Below are 25947 nucleotides of genomic sequence, written 5' to 3'. Positions count from 1 at the left end.
TATACACCCACGGTAACAACCTGTCTGTGTCCGTCAGATATACACCCACGGTAACAACCTGTCTGTGTCCGTCAGATATACACCCACGGTAACAACCTGTCTGTGTCCGTCAGATATACACCCACGGTAACAACCTGCTGTGTCCGTCAGATATACCCCACGGTAACAACCTGTCTGTGTCCGTCAGATATACACCCACGGTAACAACCTGTCTGTGTCCGTCAGATATACACCCACGGTAGCAACCTGCCTGTCCGTCAGATATACACCCACGGTAACAACCTGTCTGTCTCCGTCAGATATACACCCACGGTAACAACCTGCCTGTGTCCGTCAGATATACACCCACGGTAACAACCTGTCTGTCTCCGTCAGATTTACACCCACGGTAACAACCTGTCTGCCTGTGTCCGTCAGATATACACCCACGGTAACAACCTGTCTTTGTCCTCCGTCAGATATACACCCACGGTAACAACCTGTCTGTGTCCGTCAGATATACACCCACGGTAACAACCTGTCTGTGTCCGTCAGATATACACCCACGGTAACAACCTGCCTGTGTCCGTCAGATATACACCCACGGTAACAACCTGTCTGTGTCCGTCAGATATACACCCACGGTAACAACCTGCTGTGTCCGTCAGATATACACCCACGGTAACAACCTGCCTGTCCGTCAGATATACACCCACGGTAACAACCTGTCTGTCTCCGTCAGATATACACCCACGGTAACAACCTGCCTGTGTCCGTCAGATATACACCCACGGTAACAACCTGTCTGTCTCCGTCAGATTACACCCACGGTAACAACCTGTCTGCTGTGTCCGTCAGATATACACCCACGGTAACAACCTGTCTTTGTCCCTCCGTCAGATATACACCCACGGTAACAACCTGTCTGTGTCCGTCAGATATACACCCACGGTAACAACCTGTCTTTGTCCCTCCGTCAGATATACACCCACGGTAACACTCTGTCTGTGTCCGTCAGATATACACCCACGGTAACAACCTGTCTTTGTCCCTCCGTCAGATATACACCCACGGTAACACCTGTCTGTGTCCGTCAGATATACACCCACGGTAACAACCTGTCTTGTCCCTCCGTCAGATATACACCCACGGTAACAACCTGTCTGTGTCCGTCAGATATACACCCCGGTAACACCCTGCCTGTCTCCGCCAGATACACCCCACGGTAACAACCTGTCGTGTCCGTCAGATACACACCCACGGTAACAACCTGTCTGTCTCCGTCAGATACACAGTACACACCCATGGTAACAACCTGACTGTTTCCCTCCGTCAGATATACACCCACGGTAACAACCTGTCTGTCTCCGTCAGATATACACCCACGGTAACAACCTGTCTGTTTCCCTCCGTCAGATATACACCCACGGTAACACCCTGTCTGTGTCCGCCAGATATACACCCACGGTAACAATCTGTCTGTGTCCGTCAGATATACACCCACGGCAACAACATGTCTGTCTCCGTCAGATATACACCCACGGTAACAACCTGTCTGTGTCCGTCAGATATACACCCACGGTAACAACCTGTCTGTGTCCGTCAGATATACACCCACGGTAACAACCTGCCTGTGTCCGTCAGATATACACCCACGGTAACAACCTGTCTGTGTCCGTCAGATATACACCCACGGTAACAACCTGCCTGTGTCCGTCAGATATACACCCACGGTAACAACCTGCCTGTCCGTCAGATATACACCCACGGTAACACCCTGTCTGCCTCCGTCAGATATACACCCACGGTAACAACCTGTCTGTGTCCGTCAGATACACACCCACGGTAACAACCTGTCTTTGTCCCTCCGTCAGATATACACCCACAGTAACACCCTGTCTCTGTCTCCGTCAGATATACACCCACAGTAACAACCTGTCTGTTCCCTCCGTCAGATATACACCCACGGTAACAACCTGTCTGTGTCCGTCAGATATACACCCACGGTAACAACCTGTCTGTGTCCGTCAGATATACACCCACGGTAACAACCTGTCTGTGTCCGTCAGATATACACCCACGGTAACAACCTGTCTGTTTCCCTCCGTCAGATATACACCCACGGTAACAACCTATCGGCGCTGTACCACCACGTCAGTCGGCGCATCTTGCCGGCGGAGCTGGGCGGAGACGGGCCGGCGCACGACACTCAGCGCTGGGCCGACCTCATGATCCGCGGCCCGTCGTGACCCGGCGCCGATCGACGTGACCCCGCGCCAATCGACGCTCAGAGGCGGAACGGGCGACTCGGCTGGCGCGGCCAGTCGGCGGCGCCCGCAAGTGTTCGTGGTTTGGACGGTACTAGGAGTGTCAATCCGGCCTTGTCCGCTCTCTACGGGACTTGCCCGTCTCGCACTACAACAAACGATATTGATTCCAGTATGGGTAGCGTGTGCCGTCCCTCTACGGACGGTTTAGCGGCGGTGACTCTGGAGTCGCTGTGCAGGCCGTTCTTCTGTGATCCTTTGGAGACACATACGGCGACCAACCGACGTCACGTACCTGCGCGGTGAGCTTGTCTTACCGGTCCGCCCTGCCCCCTCTGTGGAGTGGTCGCTCCTCTTTCCGACCCGGCCTGTCTGAGCGGCCGTCAGAGGTGGCTGGGCTGCCGCTCTCAGTGTGGTGCCGGGGCCGCTTCCCCTCCCGACCTGGGCCTGCCTGAGCGGCTGTCAGAGGCGGCTGGGCTGCCGCTCTCAGTGTGGTGCCGGGGCCGCTTCGCCTCCCGACCTGGGCCTGCCTGAGCGGCCGTCAGATGCGGCCGGGCTGTCGCCGTCAGTATGGTGCCGCGGCCCCGTCCTCTGACCGGTGCTCCGGCGTCCGGCCTGCTCCCTCTGTGGAGTGGTCGCTCCTCGACCTGACCCGGGCCTACCTGAGCGGCTGTCAGAGGCGGCTGGGCTGCCGCCCTCAGTGAGGTGCCGCGGCCCCGTCCTCTGACCGGTGCTCCGGCGTCCGGCCGGGCCCCGTCCTTCCGTCCCGCCTCTCACCGCTCCACTGGTGGAGGCGAGGGCACGGCGGTTGTGTTATTGTGACGGACCTTGGCAGCTTCGGTAGCTTTGTGATGACTTAGTAATCTCCTCTGTTTGTTGCGCTTTCAGTTTGCTTCCTTTTTTACTACCCGTTTATGCTTGTTTGCTTAGCTTTTTTACTTTTTTTTAACTAGCCAATTTTGTGCTTGCTTGCTGGCATTCCTTACTTGACCTGTATTTGTGATTCGTGGCAGTGTTTTATTAGAGAGACATCTGAAATCTAAGACATTTCCGGGGGAACATTGGTCCTGCTCATTCCGACTGGGCCCAGCATTATAAATTCATCATTTCAAATCATGACGTTAGTGTACATGACGATGTTTATTGAGTGCTTAATGTAAGTTATATTTGGCGACTTTTGCGTTATAAACTATAAGTTCTCATTCCTTTTTGAGTGAATTTTTCCTTTTTTATATTGCATGCGTTTTTAGTATTTATGTTGTTTTAAAATTCGGTGGATTTTATTGTGAGTTTAACATAGTACAATTCACAACTGCGCTTTTTCACTGTGTACGCGGCCTTTCCTCTCAAATGTCTTCCGTCTATCAATGCTGGTTAGGCTGTTCACCGCTCAGCACATGCTAACTGCTAAAGCTGATGGCACTGTATGTAACAATCTTGCGACAGTCATTGCTCACGTATCTGTCGATAGATCGTCGACAATTTCGCTGTTTTTCACACAGTCAACTTGCCAAACAGCACGCCTTGTGAAAACTCTGTGTCAAATCTAGGCCGAGTCTAGAGTATGGACCCATCAACAATCAAAGTACCTATGCCAATCAATGTGCATTCTGATATGACTGATATTTATACAATACTGTCGACATTCAACAACAGACTGTCGATAATCCGCGATGTTTGGCCCTGGAGATAGACGCTTGTGGTATATAGGTCCGGATATGAACCTATGTAATCAGAGGCTGGCTACGCTTTACGTTGATAAGCGTCGCGCTTTAGCAGTGTAGTTTTGCTACCGCGTTGCTCGTCTAGCGCTCATTATGCTCCAAATCGCAGCCTGGGCAGGGCCTGATGTGAAGGCTGTTCTCAGCGGAGTGGAAGCGATGTGTCGGAGAATGGGAACGGCTGTCACTGGGTGCTGAGTGTTACGGGGAATCGTGGCTGCACTTGCTCATGTCATTTTGACAAAGCTCAAACATTCCATGCACTGGCTGTTTGTGATGTGTGGCGCACGAACACACGGTAGACCGCAGCGCTATTGTATGTACCGTCCGGGTGGCACTGGTGGAAAAATGGCTTTATTTTGTGATGTTTACGGTCACCTACTGGTATCGGTATTAGGTTGTGCTTGTTTGATTGCAGGTGATACACATAGAATGTATGCGGCATGCGTCAGTGGTGCTGGGTTACGGCATGTTACGTTTCACGGAAGTATGTACCTCATGTTGCATCTGAGGCAAGCTTGTACCGGGAGAATCAGGGTGAGAGTGAGCTTATGTAGCGCGCTCGGACTATATCCACGGCGATTCTGTGGGAGGAGACGTGTTACCACTGCGATTCTTTGGCGGCAGATGTGCGAATATATCTTACCATGACAGCTCGCCAATGCTCGCCCGTGTGTGGGCCGCGACATACCCGTGATACCTTCCCAGTGATTTCTGTGTCGCGTGGATGGAATCTGCGGTGTATTGGCTATTGCACAATCCGTATTTCACCTTGCGGTGCTAGTGTGTATGTAGTGCGTACACCAATGCAAAATGGCACGTACAGCCCTCTGCAAACTGCGTGGTAGGTATTCTTTTTTCGACAAAACCGTCAATAACACGGATACTATGCTATCGGTCACTCGGAAATCGTAACAGCAAGACGCGCAAGGCTCCGCACCTTAGATTGGCATGACAATCATATTCATTTTCCATCCAGTTTGGCAACAAAACCCAAAAGTTTATATTTGCCCCCAAAACAAACTTTTGCATTTTGTTGCCACACAAGGCATATACTTTGTTTAGTGATAAACCAAATCGAAGGAGTGAAGCATGGCGCATCTATGTGCAATGAGTTACGATCGACTGATAACATAGTCTTTGAGTTATTACCGGTTTTGTCGAAAAAAGAATACCTACCACGCAGTCTGCTGAGGGCTGTACCCAGCGAAAGTGATTTTAGAGGCTTACGTAGGGTGGTGGCAGTATACCCAGCTTTAGCCGTGACGTTCATAGCGTCACCACTAGTCACACGCAGGTAGTTTCCGCCTGGTAGGGCCGCTAGTCACACGCTAGTTGCAGCCTAGTAGGGCCGCTAGTCGCGCGTGGCTGCACCGTCGCGACCTGTACCCGTGTCGCAGCTCAGGCCACCGCCCAGACGCCGGACCAGGCGGGCTGGTGGCGACGTGTGTTTCACGTGTACGGATGTTGTTCATCGCACACCGTCAATGCGACTGCTGACCAAATATATTTTACCATACCGATTGACGAATTGTTTAATTTGTGTTTCCTCCACGATAGTGGTTATTAGTGGTTGTTTGTGGTAAGAGTGAAGGCAGCGCGGTCCGTAATCCAGCACGCCCCCTTTCCATACCCCCTCTAGAAGCGGAGAAGGAGAGCGCCGGTCAGCCGAGTCGGCCTTTCATGCGAGGTCAGCCCGATGCTCCACGCTTATTTTCGCAGAAACGAGTACGATCCTTGCATAAAGGCAGTCATTGAGCGCTGGTTTTGAATCTGAGTGATGGGAAGCGTTCTCAGTCCCCACGACAACTATTCATGAGACGAGCACTAGAGATTGCAATCCCGGAACGTTTTACCAATCCCGGGATCCCGAAAGTTTTTATTTCGGGATCCCGGGATCCCGGTCTTGTCACTAAATGTCGTAAGAGTGATTTCCTACTGACATATTTTGCGTCTTTTAGCTTACCACAAACAAAGAGGCAACCAAAAGCCATCCTTAGACCATGTCATTTGCATTAAAAACGATTGAATTTGCGAATAAAACGTTTCGATTTGATTAGCATTAGCATTTATTCCCAATTGGCCTTCATAAAACTGTGCGTCGACCAGTACGTTTACTAGACGGGTTCCAGCACATCCACGCCTCACTCACTCTTCCTCTACGCTACTCGTAGTTAGCGCGACAGTTTTAAGCCATTGCCATGCTGGTAGGTCTGCTGCTTAAAAACTCGCAACCAGTGTACCCCAACTTTGGCAGCTCCCTATTTCACAATGTTTTCAAAACGTCGCTTGGTCACTTTACCTCCTTCCGGTTCCGATTTCATCATTAATGTCTCTCAGAATTTGCTCGAAAGTCGCTTTGAGAGCAGAGTCACTGACTGGGAGCTCCACTCTACCGTCTTCAACGTCTGAATCAGTGAGCTATGCCGTCACTTGCGTGACATCTGTGACATGTTTCTGCGACACGAGCTCAAAGACTGTCTTGATGACCTCCTTTGTTCCGGCCACGGACGGGCAAGTCAGAATCGCTGAACGATCTGTGATCCTGATAAAGATGTTGCAGCGCTGATGCTGCAATTTTTTTTGGCGTTCGGGACCCTTTTTTCGTACGTATTTAAGCGGCTTAACCGCTGTGGGTGATACCCGAGAGCTACCAACACTCGATTGTCGACGGCCAATACGGGCTGCCAGCTAAATGTTTATCTGCTTTATGTCACGCAGCACCATAAACAGTGTAAACAAGACTCGTGCAGCGGCTGCATTCTTTTTGAAAAACCGATTCTTTTCGGGATCCCGGGATTGGCGGAATTTCGGGATCGGGATCGGGATTAAAATCCCGCCGGGATCCCGGGATCCCGATCCCGGGATTGCAATCTCTAACGAGCACCTTCCAATTTGTCTCAATAACACTATCTTCACCACAGCGGGAAATAAATCGCCGAGTCCAATGTAATGCTTTACGAATACATCCAACAATCATCACGGCGCAAACATGTAAGCAATGCGCAAAGCGAGTATGCACGAGCCTGAATGTTGATTTGTCGCGATGTTGATTGATTCGCACAGCGCCTGTTCAGATCGACGTAGTGCGCTGGGCTGGGTGGGGGAATCAGACTGACCGGAACGCCGCGCGGGGGGGGGGCAATACATGAGCCTCCCCCGGCCCTGCTGATCTACCCCGGGTAGTACGACAGCTCATGAACGGCAGGTTTGTTACACGGGGTCGGACGCCGAGTCGGCAGTGGGGGATCGAGCGGGCCCTGTGACGAAGCAGTGTCCAGACCGAAAGACTGTGGGACCGCGGGCTGCACATCTGCGGTAAGAGACTTAAGGGCAGTCCGCGTGCGAAATTGGCGAGATTGCTGTGTGATACGATACAAAATACGACGCTTTATAAACAGGTGGGTATCATAAGCTCCAAGAGTCACCGACATAGCGATACAGACTAGAAGACCTTCCTGGCAAGATTGAGCAGGCTAGCCTAATTTCGAACCAGATCATAAACAAGTCATGAGATAGCATAAACCACGATAAACATAACCACTAAGCATGTCATGGGGCGGCCTCCCTAAGAGATTACTGGCACAGCGCGTGGTGCAGGGACACAGCTGCGTCGTGTACGGTCAGCGTGGGTTCCGCCGGCTCCGTGCGAGCTGCGGCGGCGGCCTGCCCTCTGGCGGCCGACGGCAGAACCGCACCGCGTATTGCACAGATGTGACTCGTCTCCGGGGAACAGCGAACACAGGGAGCGAGCATTCCGATCACGAACTGACACGCAGCCGAACGGGTTACGGGTCTACTGTAACTACAATGATAATCGGAATTCGGAGACGAAAACACACCAGACGCTGCACTCAACTACGTGAACCGAGATTTGGCACTTTTGCAAGAGGGTACACGCCGCGCATCTAGCCGGCGACGTAAATGAGTACACATTTTCGAACTGTGTCGAAACGCAAAACAATCCTCTAGCAAACAAAAATTCCCATAACGGCAAAATGTTCTAAAACTAGTAATAATCATACGTTTCTGAATACCTAAAACAAAGTGGTATCGTCGGCCACTGGCCCTCAAAGCTCATCAGTGTCGTGAATCTGGTCAAACTGGTGGCGGCTGGCGCCGAGATTCCTGGTCCGGCCTCAGCGGTGATCTGGTCACCCGAGCGTCTGCTCCCGCCTGACGCCGGCCCGTCTGCCCCGTCTCGTCCCCGCGGCCGCCGACCCCTAGATGGGCTTGTAGAGCAGCGTGGTGACGTACTTTTTGCGGTAGCGGTGGGTGGCGCTGAGCACCATGACACCGTCCTTGATGCTCAGCGCGTACAGGTGGTTGAGCATCACGTGGTTGGGCGCCGGCAGCAGGGTGGGCTCGCACGACACGGGCGTGTCCTTGTTGAGGATCACCTGGAGCAGGTGGGGCGGCAGCGCCGGCGGCTGGCTGGCGGCCCGGCTCTCCCAGGCGGCGGCGCGGCTGGGCGGCGGCTCGCGGCCGTAGCTGCCCGGCGGCGAGCCCGACAGGTCGCCGGCCGCCGGCGCCGTCTCCAGGTTCAGCGCCTCGCAGGCGGCGAAGTCGGAGCCCTTGACGTCGATGTAGTTGGTCTTGTCGCCGTCGTCGGTGTCGGCGGTGGGCTCGCTGGTGTCCACCACCCACTGGCCGTCGATGCGGAACTTGTACTCGTGCCGGCCCTCGGGCAGGTTGACGATGCTCATGTGCTCCGATTGATGTTGCTCTCGCTGCGGGCCATCGGGATGGGCTTCCAGCCGGTGAAGCTGCCGCACAGCTGCACGTCCTGGCCGCCCTTTTTCCACTGGATGACTACGGGCAGCAGGGGCTGCTGGGCCGCTCGGCGGACGGCGCCGGCACCTCGCTGGGCGCAGAGTGCTGGTGCGGCAGCGAGGCGGGCGAGGCCGGCGGCACGGGCGGCGCCGTCGGCTCCACGCCGTCGCTGACGCGGCGCCGCGACAGCGACGGCAGCGTCAGCGGGTCCTCGTCCTGCAGCGCCAGCGAGCCGCGCCGCCGCTGCTGCTGCTGGTCGAAACTGGCGCACACAGAGACACAGGGACCGTCAGTCGGCGGTCTGTGTGGCCGGGCAGCTGGGGGACTGTGTGTGGCCGGGCAGCTCGGGGGACTGGTGTCTGTGTGGCCGGGCAGCTCGGGGGACTGGTGTCTGTGTGGCCGGGCAGCTCTGGGGACTGGTGTCTGTGTGGCCGGGCAGCTCGGGGACTGGTGTCTGTGTGGCCGGGCAGCTCGGGGGACTGGTGTCTGTGTGGCCGGGCAGCTGGGGGACTGGTGTCTGTGTGGCCGGGCAGCTCGGGGGACTGGTGTCTGTGTGGCCGGGCAGCTCTGGGGACTGGTGTCTGTGTGGCCGGGCAGCTCGGGGGACTGGTGTCTGTGTGGCCGGGCAGCTCTGGGGACTGGTGTCTGTGTGGCCGGGCAGCTCGGGGGACTGGTGTCTGTGTGGCCGGGCAGCTCTGGGGACTGGTGTCTGTGTGGCCGGGCAGCTCTGGGGACTGGTGTCTGTGTGGCCGGTCAGCTCTGGGGACTGGTGTCTGTGTGGCCGGGCAGCTGGGGGACTGGTGTCTGTGTGGCCGGGCAGCTCGGGGGACTGGTGTCTGTGTGGCCGGTCAGCTCTGGGGACTGGTGTCTGTGTGGCCGGGCAGCTCGGGGGACTGGTGTCTGTGTGGCCGGGCAGCTCGGGGGACTGGTGTCTGTGTGGCCGGGCAGCTCGGGGGACTGGTGTCTGTGTGGCCGGGCAGCTGGGGGACTGGTGTCTGTGTGGCCGGGCAGCTCGGGGGACTGGTGTCTGTGTGGCCGGGCAGCTCTGGGGACTGGTGTCTGTGTGGCCGGGCAGCTGGGGGACTGGTGTCTGTGTGGCCGGGCAGCTCGGGGGACTGGTGTCTGTGTGGCCGGGCAGCTCGGGGGACTGGTGTCTGTGTGACTGGACTGGGGGGAACAATGAGGGAAGGACACAGATTTGGGATGTGTGAAGTGATGTGATTATATTCACAGGACAGATTCACTCAATGGCACAATTCACTAAGCATTTTAACTACAGTTTGATCAAAATTTAAATTGACTAATATACCATTTCAACTAATTTCAATTAAATTGTTACGGAGCGAGCGAAGCGAGCGGAGTCTCATACTGAATTAAGGGAAAATCCTGAGTATGAGCGGCCGGCCGGCCGGCCGGCCGTGGGGACGCTCTTCAAAAGCTAATATCTTAGGAACGGGACATCCGATTGACAAGCGGTCTTCTTTACTGAATGTCACTTGGACGTAAAAGTTCTGTGGTGTGATGGCCACCATGCGTTCTTGCCAACCACCGCACGTGGCGCGTGGTAAAGTTGGACATTTTTCAAGAACCCCCAAAATTGCAACCTCAATAACGGCACAACGGTTGGGCCGATTGAATTGAAACTCGGTACACAGTTAGGTCTCCATCAGATAATTCATCTGCATGTGTTAACCCGCGCCCCGTTGGGCTCTGCCGAGCAACGCGCCCCGTTGGGGGGGGCCATTTTGCCCCCCCCCCCCTAAGATCTCGAGAACCACGCAACGTAGCGACAAGCGGCAAACGGTGTTGGATAGCCCTATCAGGGAACTACCTTGTGACCCAATTTTATTGACCTAGGTCAAACCGATGACGTCACAGGTCAGGTAAAAGGTCCAATTTTCACCGTTTACAGGCATTTCAAGAAATGCGTTGTAAAATCGAGTAAAATGCATTTCATTGAAAATCATCGATGGGGAAATGTTCTTCAAACACATATTTTGCTAGTTGAGGTCACTGATACCAGGTCAGGTCACTGAGGTCAGGTCACTGGGGGGTCACAATATGAAAGTGTCGTGTGATACGTGTTTTATGGTCCATTTTACATGACAAATGCGATTATGTGGGTCAGGCAGCCTTTGGGGCCAGCTTAGGTCACGTTTTGGTCAAGGTCAGGTCAAGGTCAGGTCAAGGTCAGGTCAAATTAGGTCAAATTTCAAAGTTAATATTTTTGCATAAAATGGGTATCGAATCGATGCAGCTCGTCACGGGGAGTTCAATGGTGGTCTTTGTTTTGCCGTACGTGGTCTAGAATCGCTAAAAATTGAGTTCAAAAAATTTGACGTCATCATTTTTGACAGTTTTTTCGCTATAACTTGGCCAAAAAACGAGATATCGATCTGAAATTTGGTATGTATATAGAAGAGCGCTAGGGACTATCACATATATTCCGGTTTTTTCGAAATTCGGAAAAATTTTGGATTTTTTTAGTTTTTCTAAAAAAATCAATTTTTTGATTTTTTGGTCAAAAACCAAAATTTTGAAAATCCGAGATAGCAGTTTTGTAGCGCCGCTTTTTGTCTACTAGACCATATAAAGAACTTTGAAATTGCTTGATAACTGTAGATTTGGTGAGCGTTTCAAGATTGCATGTTTTTGCTCATTTTTGCTCGAACATGACCTCAGTTTGACCTCAATAACTCCTGACCTAAGGTGACCTAAGACTTGAAATTTGGTGTGAAGGTGTCAAATTGATGCCCGGAAAGGTACTGAAAATTTGGCGTTGCTATTCAGGAAAAACCACAGGGGGGGCCAAAATGGCCCCCCCCCAACGGGGCGAGGGTTAAGGTTGGGGGGTTACAGGACAATTTGCCGAACTGCATTTTGCCGAATGCTTATTCGCCGAATGTCAATATGTCGAATGCGTTTTGCCGACGTGTCTTTTTGCCGACGTGTCAAAAGGGCGAAGTGCTAAAAGTCGAAATGCAATTTGCCGACATACCTTCTTGCCGACGTGCAATAAGCCGAAAATGTCAATTTGCCGAAATGTCAATTTGCCGAAAAGTCAATTAGTCGAAATGTCAATTCGCCGAAATGCTAATTTGCCGAAATGCTAATTAGTCGAAATGTAAATTTGCCGAAATGTCAATTTGCCGAAATGTCAATTAGTCGAAATGTCAATTCCTCGAAATGCTAATTTGCCGAAATGCTAATTAGTCGAAATGTAAATTTGCCGAAGTGTCAATTAGTCGAAATGTCAATTTACCGAAAAGTCAATAAGTCGAAATGTCAATTTGCCGAAATGCCAATTAGTCGAAATTAACCTAACCTAACCTAACTTGACCCGTAAGTATTAACCCTCGCCCTGGCAGGGCATTTTTCATAACACGGCCTGGCAGGGGGGGTCGATGCGACCCCCCCCCCCGCGATTGGCTCCTATGGCACCTAGAAACACCAAATTTGGTAAGTAGGTGGGCCCCCTGGAGTTTTCGCCCCTGTGCAAATTTGGTTGCTCTAGGTCAATATTTAGGGGGGTTTTGGGAGGGTATAAATGTAAAAATTTCGCTAAAAACAGGTCAAAAGTTTTTCGCTTATAACTTTTGATCTAATTAAGATAGAGAAAAAAAAAGAAAAGCACCAGTGAACTCAGCACGTCAAGGCGCGTCGAATGATATACTTTTTAGCTTGCTTAAGTGTACTTAAAGTTTTTCTTAAATTTTAAGTAAACTTAGCTTAATAAATTAAGTTCAAGTTAACCAAATTGCATCATATTGCATATCATTCGATTCGGCTGATCACCAGAAACACAATGGTACCATTTTTTAAGCTCTAGCGTCATTATGTGCCAAGTTATTGGCAAAAACGTCATTTGACCTCAGTTGACCTCATTTGACCTGACCCATGGATTAGTACACCAAACAAAGAAGCACCAAGTGACCTGCTGTTAAGTACCGTGGTTTCAAAGCACAAAAGTGATAGAACAAAACGGATATCTCCAGTATTTTCCGAATTTAGTATTTTCCCGTAGGCTTAACATTACGACGTAATGACCTCTAACTGACCTCAGGTCAGTGACCTCAAAAAAGCCGGAATATATGTTATACAACTCGGTGAACTTAGCACATCCTGAGAGTTTGAAGGCAATCAGTCGAAAACTGTGAGTTGGACAGGTGCAAAAAGAAAATTGAAATTTGACCATGACCTTGTACCGGTTTTTCTGACCTGGTGACCTGACCCAAGGTCACCCGGACCTGAAATTTTCAGGTAATATGTAAAAAGGTTGCCCCATAGGCTGTGTTAAATTTGGCGGCGCTGCGCACCGCCGTTTTTACGCTATCTTCGAAAAACCTTAGGGGGGTCGCATCGACCCCCCTGCCAGGGCGAGGGTTAACTTAAGGACCGACTCGCTTTTCAAAGCTAGAAACCCACTTACATGTCACCAAAGTATAAGAAAAACATAACTAAACCTTACCTTACCTGACCTACTGATTTTTGCCTTCCCGTGGATAAGGAAGAAGATACATTAATAGATTGCAGACAATGATAAGTCAATTATTTTTAGGTTAAGTGGTTGTGCATCAGGCTTCAGGCCTTCGGCCTGAAGCCGTTTGTTTGTTGATTGGGGCTTTAGGGCGCGCCGACTGCTAAGGTCATTTTGCGCCCATAACGTCGTACTAATAAAACAAGTGTGCTACAAGAAAGAACCTTCTAAATATTAAGACTAGAAAGTAAGACTCGATATAAATTAGCAAGGTAAGATAAAACAGCGGCCAGATACACAACAATTTAACCCTCACCGGACCTATTGGTTTTCTACATACGCGCCGGCCGAGGTGGTAATTGCTGAAAGGCGATTTGCCGAATGCATTTCGCCGAATGTCATTTTGCCGATGTGCTTTTTGCCGACCTGTCAAAAAAGTCGAAATGCCATTTGCCGAAATGCTTATTAGTCGTTTCGCCCCTGATGGAGCTGGCGCGTCGCGGAAAAAAACGAGCGTGTGCGCCGTTACGAGACGCAGAGATTGATACCCGATTTTAAGGTCCTACGTCAACCGGTGACCTCTGAGGTCAGGTCAAGTGCCCCAAGGACACCAGGTTGGGGTGCTACAGCACGTGCGCACGTGCAGGGGGCGCTCCCAGATCTCGAGAACGGCTGGGCCGATTGCGCTCAAATTTGGTACACGGTTGGGGACCAGTTAGTAGGGTGCCGTGCAAAAGTCAGTTTGGACCCCGCTTGCACGTGCGCACGTGCAGTGTGCCGCTTCCAGATCTCGAGAACGGCTAGGCCGATTGCGCTGAAATTTGGCACATCGCTAAAGACCGGTTAGTAGGGTGCAGTGCACAAGTTAGGGGGTACCCCCTCGCAATTTCGCACGTGCAAGGCCCATCCTCTCGCTCGCTCCGTTGGTCGCCCAAAAGGCGTTTTACTGGTTACAGTAACTCCTCATTTGAATGCCAACCAATGAGCAAGTTGGATCTGGATCTAGGCAGGGCTTATGTCTTGTGATGTTGAACATAAGAACAGTTTACCAAAAACAAACTTCACATACTCATCAATGAGTAATCAGATCACTACTTACAATGACTGGCAATGACAGCAGCTGATCACAATGACCCTTAAATAAATGATGTAAAATGGATTTATATGCAACCTGAACCACTTATAAAAAAGTGTAGCTCTCATTCTACAGCAGTGCCTATCAAATGTATGCACACGATCCATGTTAAACATTGCATGCCACCACATGGTCATAGATTCAGTTACACTTGCATGATGGACTCTCACACTGAAGCCCACATCATTGCTCCTAGGTACACATATGTATCACTTAAACTTGAGACTTGTCCAGTTGTCACACAGTTATCACAGTTAGTTATCAGTTATCACACAGTACTGCTAACTGCTAAGATGGTAGGTAATCAAAATATCTACCAATACCTGGAGGCCAGTCAAACCTTAGCCCCTCCCCCTCATACAGATCTAGCACCCACTGATAGCTGACCTGAAGGCTGACTCTGCCACCGTCGCCCTGGTGACTGGCGACGCTGAGCTCGCCGACTGGCCACGCTCTCGGTTCTGAGCATTACCCATGACAGGCTGGTGGGTTGCAGCCTTGCAGTTTGTTCACTAGTAAGTTATTCCTGTGCCTGAAAGAGAAATCCACTTCAACTTGTTTGGAGTTATGAACAATGTCAACATTTGCTTTCAATAGACCTTAAAAAACAGAATTGTAATGTACAAAAAGCTGTGCCAGCAACCAGGACCAGGCTCAGAAGACAATATGGCAGTAAAAACATAACTTTGTTATTGATTGATATCAAGGCCGATTGATATGTCTGCACTTTGCAATGTGTTCACCATGTTCCAGAGCTGAGGCAGAAAACAAGATTATGTCAGATTTAAGATTATGTCACCAAATTGGGCGGAGCCATGACCATACAACAACAAGGAGCGATAATCAATATTTGGATTATGTTTCCAACACGTCCTCATTCAAACCCCCCATAACCATCGAAGAACTGCTCATAATCACGATTTTTTTGTTGTTGAGTCATGAGTGACAGACAAAACTCGATCCTACACATGGGTGTCGATTTGTATACCTTTGGGGGTGCTGCAGCACCCCTAATGCTCAAATGAGCACCCCCAATGGTTTTCCGGGCACCCCCAATGATTTTGTCCCTCAATAACTCCCACTAACTCTGCTTGAGGAAAATAATTGTTCTGCAGTCTTTCACTAATAAAAATAAAACAATTACGCAATTTACAAGGCATGAAATAAAGATGTAAAGCCAGAAAAGTTAGTTTTAAGAAGAAGAGCGAAAAAAGACGTTAAGTTGTTGAGACACTGCAGTGTGGGTCCGTCGTACACGGGTGTCGGACCCTTAGAGTTGCTGGCGCGTACCCTTTACAAGCCGGCAAGGGGCTCCAGAGACCGGCGACGGGCCCTCAGAGGCCGGCAAAGGGCCATCAGAGGCCGGTGGTACCTTCAGAAACCCTGTGGGGTCGTCTTTAGAGACCGGAACGGACTTAGACGCCGATGGAGCCCTCAGTCGCCGGTGTGGGGCCTTCAAATGTCACCGGTGACAGAGTGGCCGTCACATGCGCACTTGTGGGGCCTTCAGAAGCTACGATGTTGGGCCCTCAGAGCCGCCGATATAGGGCCTTAAGAGGCACTAGTGTGGGGCCCTCAGATATGATAATGTGGGGCCCTCGGACTGGAGGCGCCGGTGTGGGGGCTTCACAGTCGCCGGTGACGGCCCTCACAGGCGCCGTTGTGGTGGCTCTCAGAGACACTGGTTTAGGGCCATCACAGGCGCGCGTGGGGCCCTCAGAACTGCTATTACGGAACGGGCCCTTCAAAGGCCGACAAGAAGATATCAAGAGGTCACCGGTGCCTTCAGGAGCCTTGTGTGGTTCTCAGAGACTGGCATGGTGCGCTCAGACGCCGCTGGGATCCTCCGAGTCACCTGTGTGGGGCCGTCAGGGTCGCTGGTAACTGTCAAGGGCCCTCAGAACCGCCCATGTAGGGTTTTTAAAGGCATTGGTGTAGGGCCTCAGAGTTAGGGGTGTGGGGCCCTCAGAGACGCCGGTGTGGCGCTCAGGGGTGCCGGTGAGGGCCCTCACAGTCGCCGTTATAGGGGCCCTCAGAGAAATGGGTGTGGGGCCATTACAGGCGGGTGTGCAGCTCCTAGAGCTGGCCCCTATAGGCCGGTTAAGACCCCCAGAAGCCGGCAAGTGGCCCTCAGAGGCTGGCTTGGGCCCTTATGGAGATCTTAATGTTGGTACTTGTGGGCCCATGAGGTGTTCTTACGAGCCCTGTGGGGCCCTTCTGAGTCCAAATATAGCCAACCTGGACCCTCAGCGGCCAATTGGCGCCGCAGTGCCCCTCAGGCCCGAATAACCTGATGGGCCCCTGAACCTGATGGGGGGGGGGCATGTGCCTCACGGGCCCACCTGGCTACGCCACTGAGGAAAATCGTAAACCCATAAATATCGAAAAGCGATCACCTGTCATTTTTTTGCGATTATTGTGATCGTCTGATTAACGCCAGAGCCTCCTAGCTATACCGTTGCCTCCCGCGCAATGTCCGCCCCTGTGGACCGCAGGGGCTGCTGCACCGGTGCTAACCGCGGTCATCGGTTTCTGTCACCTTATTACAGAGGTGCTGGGGCTGCTGCCGAGCTGCCGGCAAATGTACGACTTTTTTCGGAAAGATGTTTATGTAATGAGGTAGCCAAGTACTAGGGCGAACAGAATGATTTTGAAGAACGTTCAACCTTTGGGAAATATTAGTGGAAATCCCGGGATTATTAGTACCTTATGGGGATACCCATTACCCAACCATGCCTTGTACGGTTGTGCCCCATGGCAAAGCTGCAATCTTTCACCCGGTGCAGGGGTTGAGCACCCCCAACCATTTTGAGAAATCGACAACCCTGATCCTACAGATTGCGAACTGGCCAGCACATGTGGAGATTAGACTTTGGGAGTTATGACTTGAATAATCAAGGTCACCGATGAACGGGCAAATACATAAATCTATTTTTGCTCCTTTTTATTGTACTCATTAAATGTTAAGAAAGCTTTTTTTTAGAAACCTCGGTTGGTTACGTTGGTTAGCGCTTTTTGGCGCAATCGGCAACATATCTCACCATGCGCCAGTTATGTATCATATAGGAATAACTTAAAAACGCAGCTAAATTTAGACAGAAGTTTTCAGGTAGATAGCTTTAAATCCGTAGGTGTAAGGTTCATATAATTTATTTTTTAGGCAGTAAAGCTGAAGGTTAGTAGATTTTAGGTCACTAAATGGGGTTAAAAAGGTAAGATTAGGCTTCAGTCCTTGTAAGACTAAAACTTACCAAATATTATAATAGTATAAGAGTTGCTGCGTTTTTGTTACACTTATTAAGTTGTGATTCTGCCGCGCTTCATACCTTCCTGGCGCAAACAACGAAACAGCTTGTTTTGTTTCATTGTCATCGAAAATAATTTGGAAAACAATCGTTTCAAGGCCCAACAAAATCATCGTCCGTTTCAGGGTGTAGGTATAGGGGTATTACTTTTTAGCAAGATTTATGTACGGTATTCATTCATGCTGCTCATTTTTTTTTACTTCGCCACGTTAATACTGATACAATTATTTAAAAGCATTCTAGATCAACTTGCCTTTTTTAACCAGCTTCTTATTTTTTATCGAACTTTTCACATTTCTGGCATCGATACGGCTGCATGTGCATTTTTCATGTGCCTAGCTTAAATGGTATTAAGTATAAACATTCAAATTTGGCTAAAAAAACTTCAACTTTCAGTGCAAGCTGTGCTAAAATTTTGCCGTAAAATCTTTAGTGCTGAATTTGGCACCTTAGGCCTTAGCTCCATGAGGCGTCCCAGCGTAGTTTGTTGATTTTCCAGTCTGGCCTGGTTGTGGTATAGTCTCAAAATTGGAGCATCTGATTTTGCTAATGTTCCCAATGGAAACCAAATTCTCCAGTGTGCTGGCATCGTGCTAGCAGCTCCCGTGAAACACCGTCCTTGACTCAGTATCAATAAGCAACCATTGTTTGTGTTGTCTGTTGTGTCGGCAATGTATGTAACAGTCTGTCATTATCAGGAGATGGCGACATTCTTTGGTGAAGTTTTGCCAGTTACAAATAGAGCCTACAATGATGCAGAGGATGATGAAGAAGCAACACATGACTTCAGGTAGGTGAGCGGTGAACATGACCAATGACCATGATGAGCCCGATGACATGGAGAAACATCAGTCATGATGGTCCACCCTACCCTAATAGTCAGACTGCAAGGAATTGCAGCAGAGGCAATGGGCTGGTGCCTGGCTGAATTTCCTGTGGCTCAGTTATCCTGGTTTGGTGTTCACTGGTTCAGTTGACATGAAATTATTCCCTGATAATTATGCTGTCAGCTAATAATTGGTGTCATTCTGCTCTTTTTCAGCAATCCCTTTACAATTACCTTCTCAAGTGAGGAAGGGAATCTGTCTGCTGACACTGTGATCCTTGCTTGTGGTCATTTTGCAACAGGTAAGGGGCTAGCCATTTGTATTATTTCAAAGTCAGATGGAGAAGCCTGCTGGTAGTATTTAGTTCCAGCATTCCTGGTGAGCTGTGATAATAGAGCTATGTACTCAATTTCATAGAATAAGCTGCAGATTAAAGCATTTTACCACATGGCTTTTTTAGTTGAATAGGGGATAAAACACTTGAGGTACTTAATTTTCCAGAGCTCGGCCCACTCTTTGCCCCTGTCACCAACTGCTGACACCAACCCCGTCGCTCCCACAGCGTACGTGGACTGTCTGCTGCCGGCCGACTGCCCTCTGCTGGCCACTGTGGAGCTCGCCCGGCGTTCCGAGCCGGACGGTGACGCGCTCCGCCGACCGGCGCCGGCCGCCCGGCTGTACCGGCTCGGTCCGCGGACCTGTGTGGCGCGCTGCGACTCCGTCCTGGCCGACGACCACCACTACTGGCTGGCTGAGACGGTGGGTCGCGGGGGGGACGGGCTCAGAGACGGTGGGTGGCGGTGGGGGACGGGCTCAGAGACGATGGGTGGCGGTGGGGACGGGCTCAGAGACGGTGGGTGGCGGTGGGGGACGGGCTCAGAGGCGGTGGGTGGCGGCAGGGGATGGTTCGAGAGGGTGGGTGGGGAGGGGACGGGCTCAGAGACGGTGGTTGGGGAGGGGACGGGCTCAGAGACGGTGGTTGGGGAGGGGACGGGCTCAGAGACGTTGGTTGCCGGTTGGGGAGGGGACGGGCTCAGAGACGGTGGTTGGCGGGGGGGACGGGCTCAGAGACGGTGGGTGGCGGTGGGGGACGGGCTCAGAGACGGTGGATGGCGGGAGAACGAGTTCAGAGACGGTGGGTGGTGGTGGTGGTGAGGGGGGGGTGAAGACAGCCACAGCAGCCACAGAGACGGCGGGGGACAGGCACAGGAACGGTGGGTGGCGGAAGAGACAGGAGATGGCTGCGGGGGACGGGCCCAGAGACGGCGGGTGGCGACAGGGACGGGCCCACACGGCCGTCAAATTGTTATATAGTTATGGTGACTGTTCATGATTTCATGAACCTTAATATAGTCTGGTCTGTATCCCATTTGTCAGGCAACGTGTGCGTGTTTCAGGTTCTGAGCCAGTTCGAGGGTGCTACCAGAGTGGTGGCGCTCGGCTCGGCGCCGCTGGCAGAGTACCTGAGCAGTGCTGCCCCCTATGAGGAGCGGCCGTCACTGCTGGTTCGCTGTTTGGCCACCAGCCAGTGTAAGCTGCCGCCCTTGCTCACATCTTTGGAGCCTCCCAACGTGGTCAAAGGCACGCCGGCCGCAGGTCAGTCGATACGGATCTTCACGCTGACAACTCAGTACAAAAGTCTACCATCGATATGTGTCATCATCAACCGCCTCCTCGTTATGTGAAATCTATCAAAATATTCTTGCACCCAAACATCGTAAAGCAGATCAATATCGACAGTTTAAACGGAAAATTGATCCGATGACCCTACCCTACCCTATTACTCAGAGCTCATCGGGCGCTAGGAAGGTACACAAGAAGTCCTTTTTTCTTGGAGAGGGATGCAACAACTTTTGATACAGACATGCTGAAGCGATGAAAACACATTGAATATATTCAGTACGACGATATGGTTCGACTGATATGCAGCAAACTTTACGGTCAGGTCATGATCTTGCCCTTTGGGCAAATTTTCGAGGTGACATTTTTAAGGTCAAATCAAACTAGCTCGCTGGTCGCGTCTTGACAAGAGAAACGCGGTGTCAGTTAAATCAACATAGTTAATGAAGCTTAGTGTGGAACGTAACTGCTGATGTTTTCAACGAAAATGTGGTCGTGGATTGCAAACCTACATATGGATACTTAACTTTTGACCCCGGGTGAAATATGAGTGCTCTTTAGCAAGCGAACTACAAAAAGCCGTCTAGTGTTTTTTTTTTGTTTTTTTTTTGCTCTAGCTCTAGTTCTACCCGGCGCGTTGGCTAAATTACGAGCTATGAACCGATTCGTCCAAGATGAAAATCGAGAGAATGACCCTTGATGACCTGACCTTCGACCTGACCCAAAATGTATGTGACCTGTTGACTTACCGATTTATGATTGATTATGAAGACTGCAGATGAAATATGGAATATGATAGCGAAGATGTCACAACGTTTTCTACAGGATGCATTATGCGGGGTGGAGCGTGGGTATGGGGCAACGGCCAAGATTACTTCGCTACTTGAATAGAAAAAAGGTCAATTAAATTGAAAACGACTTCTGAAGGTTATTCATCGTGCGCAACTCTAATGACGACGCGACGGCATGGCCCCTACCGACCGTGCGACTGCGCGTTGCTTTATCGCCCATGAAATACGCCGAAAGGTGGACGTCCACGGGCGTGTTGCGCGATCTCTGTCCATGACTCGATGCACACTGCTTGTGTCGCTGCTACTGTCCTACCCCAGCGGAAGTCGGAGTCGGCGGGGGACGCTCGGCCTGCCGTCTACACATGCAGCCTCAGATTCGAATAGTGACGCTTTTTGCCGGGGCGGCCGGTCAGCGACCCGGGTGCGGAGTTTTTACTCGTCATTGAGGGGGCCAGTTGGCGGAGCAAACCCGTGACGAAGCGGTGGATGATGAAAATAGGCTAAAAGTGCGTTTTCCCGGCCTGAAGAAAGAATGAAATCATCTGTCTTTCCGTCACCAGTTCTCCGCGATATGTTGTGCTGGCGGCGCCCCTGCGGCACCGGTCCAGCAGGCCCATCCATTCACGTGTCTGGACGGCTAGAGCCGCCGTCTGACCACGTGGTGTTTACCGTGCTGCGCATGCGCCGGGGACCGGTCAGTGACGTCACGCGGCGTGCCTCACGCCACTGCTGCCGTGCCGGGTGCCGCCCTCCGTGCCCCGTCCGTCGTCCGTCGGCCTCCGCTCCCCAGTGTCCCCTCCCCACGCGCGTGTCACTGCCGTGTCGTATCTGCCGTGTATAAATAAACAGGGTCCGGGCCGCCGGCGGAGCTCGCGTGTGTCAGCCGCCATCGATCGGCGTCAGTGGCCGCCGCCGCGCCGTCAGTTGGCCAGTGCCGCTCGATAGCGCGTCACCCGTCCGTGTCCCGGTCCGAGACCCGCCGCCGCCGCCGCCATGGGCCTCGAGGATGACTTCAAGAAGGCGTCCGAGGACGTGACCAAGCTGAAGACGCGGCCGTCCGACGCGGACATGCTGGAGATCTACGCTCTCTTCAAGCAGGGCACCGTGGGCGACGTCAACACGGACCGACCCGGCATGCTCGACTTCAAGGGCAAGGCCAAGTGGGACGCCTGGAGCGGCAAGAAGGGCATGACCAAGGAGGCCGCCATGGAGGCGTACGTCAAAAAGGCCAGCGAGCTGATCGCTGCCGACAGTTGAGGTGGGTGCGGGCCGCGGGCCGTGGCCGCTGGCCGGCGCGCTGAGCCGGGGGTAGTGACCCGGGGGCTCAGTGACGGGGCGGGGCGGGGCAGATATTCGGTCGTCCGGTGTGACTGGTGGTGAGCCGGTGTCGGTACTTTGCGGCTGTCGTAGCCGAGTGAAATGGTACAGGACGGAGTCGTTTGTGTCGTTAAACACGTTTGAAAAGGATTAGCGGAAAGTGAATCACCACTTCCGAACGCCGGCCAATGTCTTATTCATTTCCTTCCGCTCGCTGAATCTGAATCATTTCGAAGACAGTATGATATCCAAGTTTTTGGCATCGCCCTGGTTTCCGCTGCTGACAGCCTTCGGTAGGCTTCGTTGGACATAGAAAAGAACTTGGCCGGAGCGGAATCGTGTGGGGGGGGGGGTGGAGTTGAAACGGAGCAGTTTTGGGACGGTGGAGTTCGGGGTCGGTCTACTTTTGGCCGTTGCAGCAGGATCATCAGTGCCTTCCCAATGTATGACAAAGTAATATGATGCTTGGTTACCCATTTGCCCCAATTCAACCCGATCTCATCGTAACCACGATGATACGTGGCAGTATGTTGCTCCGAGGTTTAGGTCAAGTTTAGGCGATGAATATCCTCGGGTGTCAGTGTCTGTGATTCACTGTTTGCTCACTGCGAATGTTGTCGTCATGGAAACACAGCCGCAGACGGAGTCATAACACTTGGTCACCATGGCAACTGGTTGGGATGCCTGCCAACACTTCATGGAACTGCAGGACGGGGCCGCAGGAGACGAATGACTCAGCCACTAAGCTCGACACGCGGCCGTGGGCCCAATCAAGGCCCTATATGCCCAATGAGACGCTGTAGATAAGACAAATATTTTTCTCTCGTCATACACTTTCGTAGGCGCATTTGCTGTTATCTCAATGTGCCTTGCATTCGCACCATCTCATCACATTTCCCATCATTCATGATAACATTGTCAGTTCAATTATATATCAGCTGATACGTCCGGGCCCGTCCCACTGAACTCTTCCATTATCTGTCGGTTGCCGGAGCCGGGTGTCTGGGGCTGGGCCTCCCATCCTCCACTCGCCCCTGTCGCCGCCCGTCCGGCTCCGCTGGCCCGCAGCCAGCCCGATTTGTGACGCTCATCTGTCAGTCCGGGCGCGTGCTGAGCCCCGGCGCCGCCTCGCGCTCTGAACAGATGTCGGGCCACAGGGCCATCGAATGGAGGCGGGATAACCGGTCTGGGATGGGTGCATCCGCCAGCAAAGCTGCCAATCTGGTCACGTCAGGGGATCCGCGGCGCGATATGGCCTGAGGCTGCTTAGAGTGCATGCAGGCTGGGCTCCTCATGTGAATGTCTCGCTCTCGAGCTAGCGTGCTGTGACATCTGGGATACAGTGTGCTAGAACGCGATGGGACAGACCGATCGACAAAAAAAAAAAACTTAAAACGTCGCCGCCAGGGGATATCCTTCAGTGCTTCCGAATTATATCAGTCATTTGTTTTATTTATCTCGTATTTGCCCACTCGGCTCTGTAGATTGATCATACCCACATTCATGCGGTTATAGTAACCAGCAGTACCTATAGGTAATTAAACTTTGAGCTCATCTATGTATGTAGGTATGCGTCTTCGTACGCTTGTGCTGCAGTCCAGCGGAATATTACGGAAACTTGGCTCCATTCATTCCAGCATCCATTAATTAATTCATTTTCTTTGGCATTAATAATTGGCAATCGCCAATGAGCAAAATATTTCGGATAGGTACCGTTTGAACCCGAGGAATTGGCAAATACACCGGCCAAGGCGCACGGTGACAGTTTTGTTGCTGGCAGTCTGTTGGTAAAGCCACCGGCTGACAGCTATCGATCATTTGATGCGACTACCCGGCGGCGGTGCCCCAGAGGTCAGCTGGAACAAACTGATACGCCGAGCGCCGCGGGCCGGCAGGTTACGCCACGGTCGTCTCTGACGGGCCCGGCGCGACTATGATCGATCATATTCGAGCCGCGAGTTATTTGTGTTCGTGGGCGGGCCCGTGGACGGCGTCAGTAAAGTACCGCGGTGGTGGGCCGGTGACGGCGGCCGGCGGCTGCCGCCCTGGAACCCGGCGGGGGCGGCGGCGGCGGTTCCCAGGCCGGGAGGACGGGCCGGCCGGCCGGGCGCCGACCTTGGCCGAGGCCGGGTCCTATCTCGGGCCCGGCGGCGATTGGAGCCCCGGCCCGAGTCTGGGCCAGATCGTGGTCGTTTGGCGCAGGAGTAACGCGTTTGGTCGGCCCTGATCCCGGTGCCGCCGCCGCTGAATATGCATGTGAACCAGAACTGGCCCGGTCGCGCCCGAGTTGCCACAGCGGTGCTCGCCGCGGGCGGATGCACGACTGCGCTCTCGAGCGGCACGCAGACAGTTTATGGCGTGCCGCCGCACCCTGTACTTCACGCCCAGTGTCGATCTGAAGACCGGTGGGCTGCCTCGTGACCTTTCGCGGCGTGACTTATGTGGCGTGATATTCACCCAGACACATCGATAGCGGCGTGTGGTCTGGCCACGACTCTCCAACAGACAGACAACCGTCGACAGTCGCTGACTGCCGGCTATTGCTGACTGGCGGCGGGGGGGGGGGGGTCGGGTTGTGCGGACCCCGTCGTCTGTGTTCTGTTCTTTGACACCAGCGAGTCGGTCCGTTTAGCAGCGGTCAGCGTTTCACGCGTTCCTTTTGTATCACAAATGCCCCTGTCTTCTCTCGTGGTTTATTTATGTCTACTGTATCCATTCAGCCACTCTCTGAGGATGGTCGCTCGTACCGCCCACCGCGCCGTGGCAGCAGAGTTGTCGAGTTTGCTATTGTGGCGAGTTCGGCCGTTTTGCGCAGACACTGACACCCCTCCCACCGACCGTCACCCTCCCAATGAACTGATTGCCCGCTCCCCGTCCACTGACCGTCCCATATCTCCGCCACAGTGTTGAGCCGCTGCTGCCTGGCCCGCCGCGCCGCCTATCTGCTGACTGCCTCTCCCTCTCCTCTCCGCAGTGTTGAGTCGGTGCTGCCTGTCTGCCTCCCTCAGACTGTCCCTTTTTCCACAGTGTTGAGTCGGTGCTGCCCGCGCCGCCTGTCTGCTGACTGCCCCCTCCCACTGACAGTTTCCCTCCTCTCCGCAGTGTTGAGCCGGTGCTGCTGTGGCCCGCCGCGCCGCCTGTCTGCTGATTGCCTCCTCCCACTGACAGCTTCCTCTCCTCTCCACAGTGTTGAGTCGGTGCTGCCTGGCCCGCCGCGCCGCCTGTCTGCTGATGCTCTACACGTCTGCGCTGCGGCCGGACGCCGAGACGGCTGCCGCCCTGCACGGCGCCCTGTCGGCCGTGGTGCCGGCAGTGGGTGACCTGAGGCCGCGGCCGACCCGGCCCCCGGCCGACGCGCCGCACATCTACATGTGAGGGAGGGGTACCGCGGGGGGACGGGGGAGGGGACTCACTGTGGGTGGGAGGGGAGGGAGACATGTAATACAGGCTGTACGAAATGTGATCGCATTGTTTGAGGTATGGAGAGGTGCATGGAGAGGGGAAGAGCGCGGAGGAAAGAAGAGGCGTGAGTTGTAGTGGCTCAGCCCAACAAACGGTGCATCATTTAGGGGACGGAACACCAATCACACGCGATAGGTCACAGTGAAATCGGGATATTCGACACGGCCGTGGCCGGCCCCAAGAGGCATCACGCGGCACGCCTGCGGACCTATTCCCTCCAGTCACGTGACTAACGCCTCACCATCAGCACCGTCACGTGACATTTGGTCACGG

General features: G+C 52.7%; 2 protein-coding genes across 12 annotated transcripts; one reads left to right on the top strand and one right to left on the bottom strand.

Annotated features, from left to right (window-relative positions):
* Positions 1–6898: 6898 nt before the first annotated feature.
* On the bottom strand, positions 6899–17379 carry LOC122388660 (5'-AMP-activated protein kinase subunit beta-2-like). Of its 3 annotated transcripts, none has more exons than XM_043379926.1 (3): positions 17340–17379; positions 14740–14884; positions 6899–9002 (listed from the first exon to the last, which is right to left on the bottom strand). In XM_043379926.1, the coding sequence occupies exon 3, from the start codon at positions 8671–8673 to the stop codon at positions 8191–8193; it is 483 nt and encodes a 160-aa protein (XP_043235861.1). In that variant the 5' UTR covers positions 8674–9002; positions 14740–14884; positions 17340–17379; the 3' UTR covers positions 6899–8190. The 3 variants fall into 3 exon arrangements, 1 of the variants encoding a protein (XP_043235861.1); XR_006257844.1 differs by lacking the exon at positions 17340–17379 and adding an exon at positions 17306–17333 and having other exon boundaries at positions 8868–9002; XR_006257843.1 differs by lacking the exon at positions 17340–17379 and adding an exon at positions 17188–17204 and having other exon boundaries at positions 8868–9002.
* A 283-nt stretch (positions 17380–17662) lies between these two features.
* Positions 17663–25675, top strand: LOC122388657 (putative acyl-CoA-binding protein). Of its 9 annotated transcripts, none has more exons than XM_043379915.1 (6): positions 17663–17785; positions 18356–18447; positions 18700–18785; positions 19047–19243; positions 19882–20080; positions 25400–25675. In XM_043379915.1, the coding sequence occupies exons 2-6, from the start codon at positions 18359–18361 to the stop codon at positions 25585–25587; spliced, it is 759 nt and encodes a 252-aa protein (XP_043235850.1). In that variant the 5' UTR covers positions 17663–17785; positions 18356–18358; the 3' UTR covers positions 25588–25675. The 9 variants fall into 9 exon arrangements, with proteins under 9 accessions (XP_043235850.1, XP_043235853.1, XP_043235852.1 ...); XM_043379918.1 differs by having other exon boundaries at positions 17681–17706; XM_043379917.1 differs by having other exon boundaries at positions 17719–17797.
* Positions 25676–25947: the final 272 nt, after the last annotated feature.

Source organism: Amphibalanus amphitrite, unplaced genomic scaffold, assembly GCF_019059575.1.
Source record: "Amphibalanus amphitrite isolate SeventyFive unplaced genomic scaffold, NRLGWU_Aamphi_draft 000330F_arrow, whole genome shotgun sequence".
Classification (NCBI taxonomy): Eukaryota; Metazoa; Arthropoda; class Thecostraca; order Balanomorpha; family Balanidae; genus Amphibalanus; species Amphibalanus amphitrite.
This window is presented reverse-complemented; position numbering and strand designations above follow the sequence as displayed.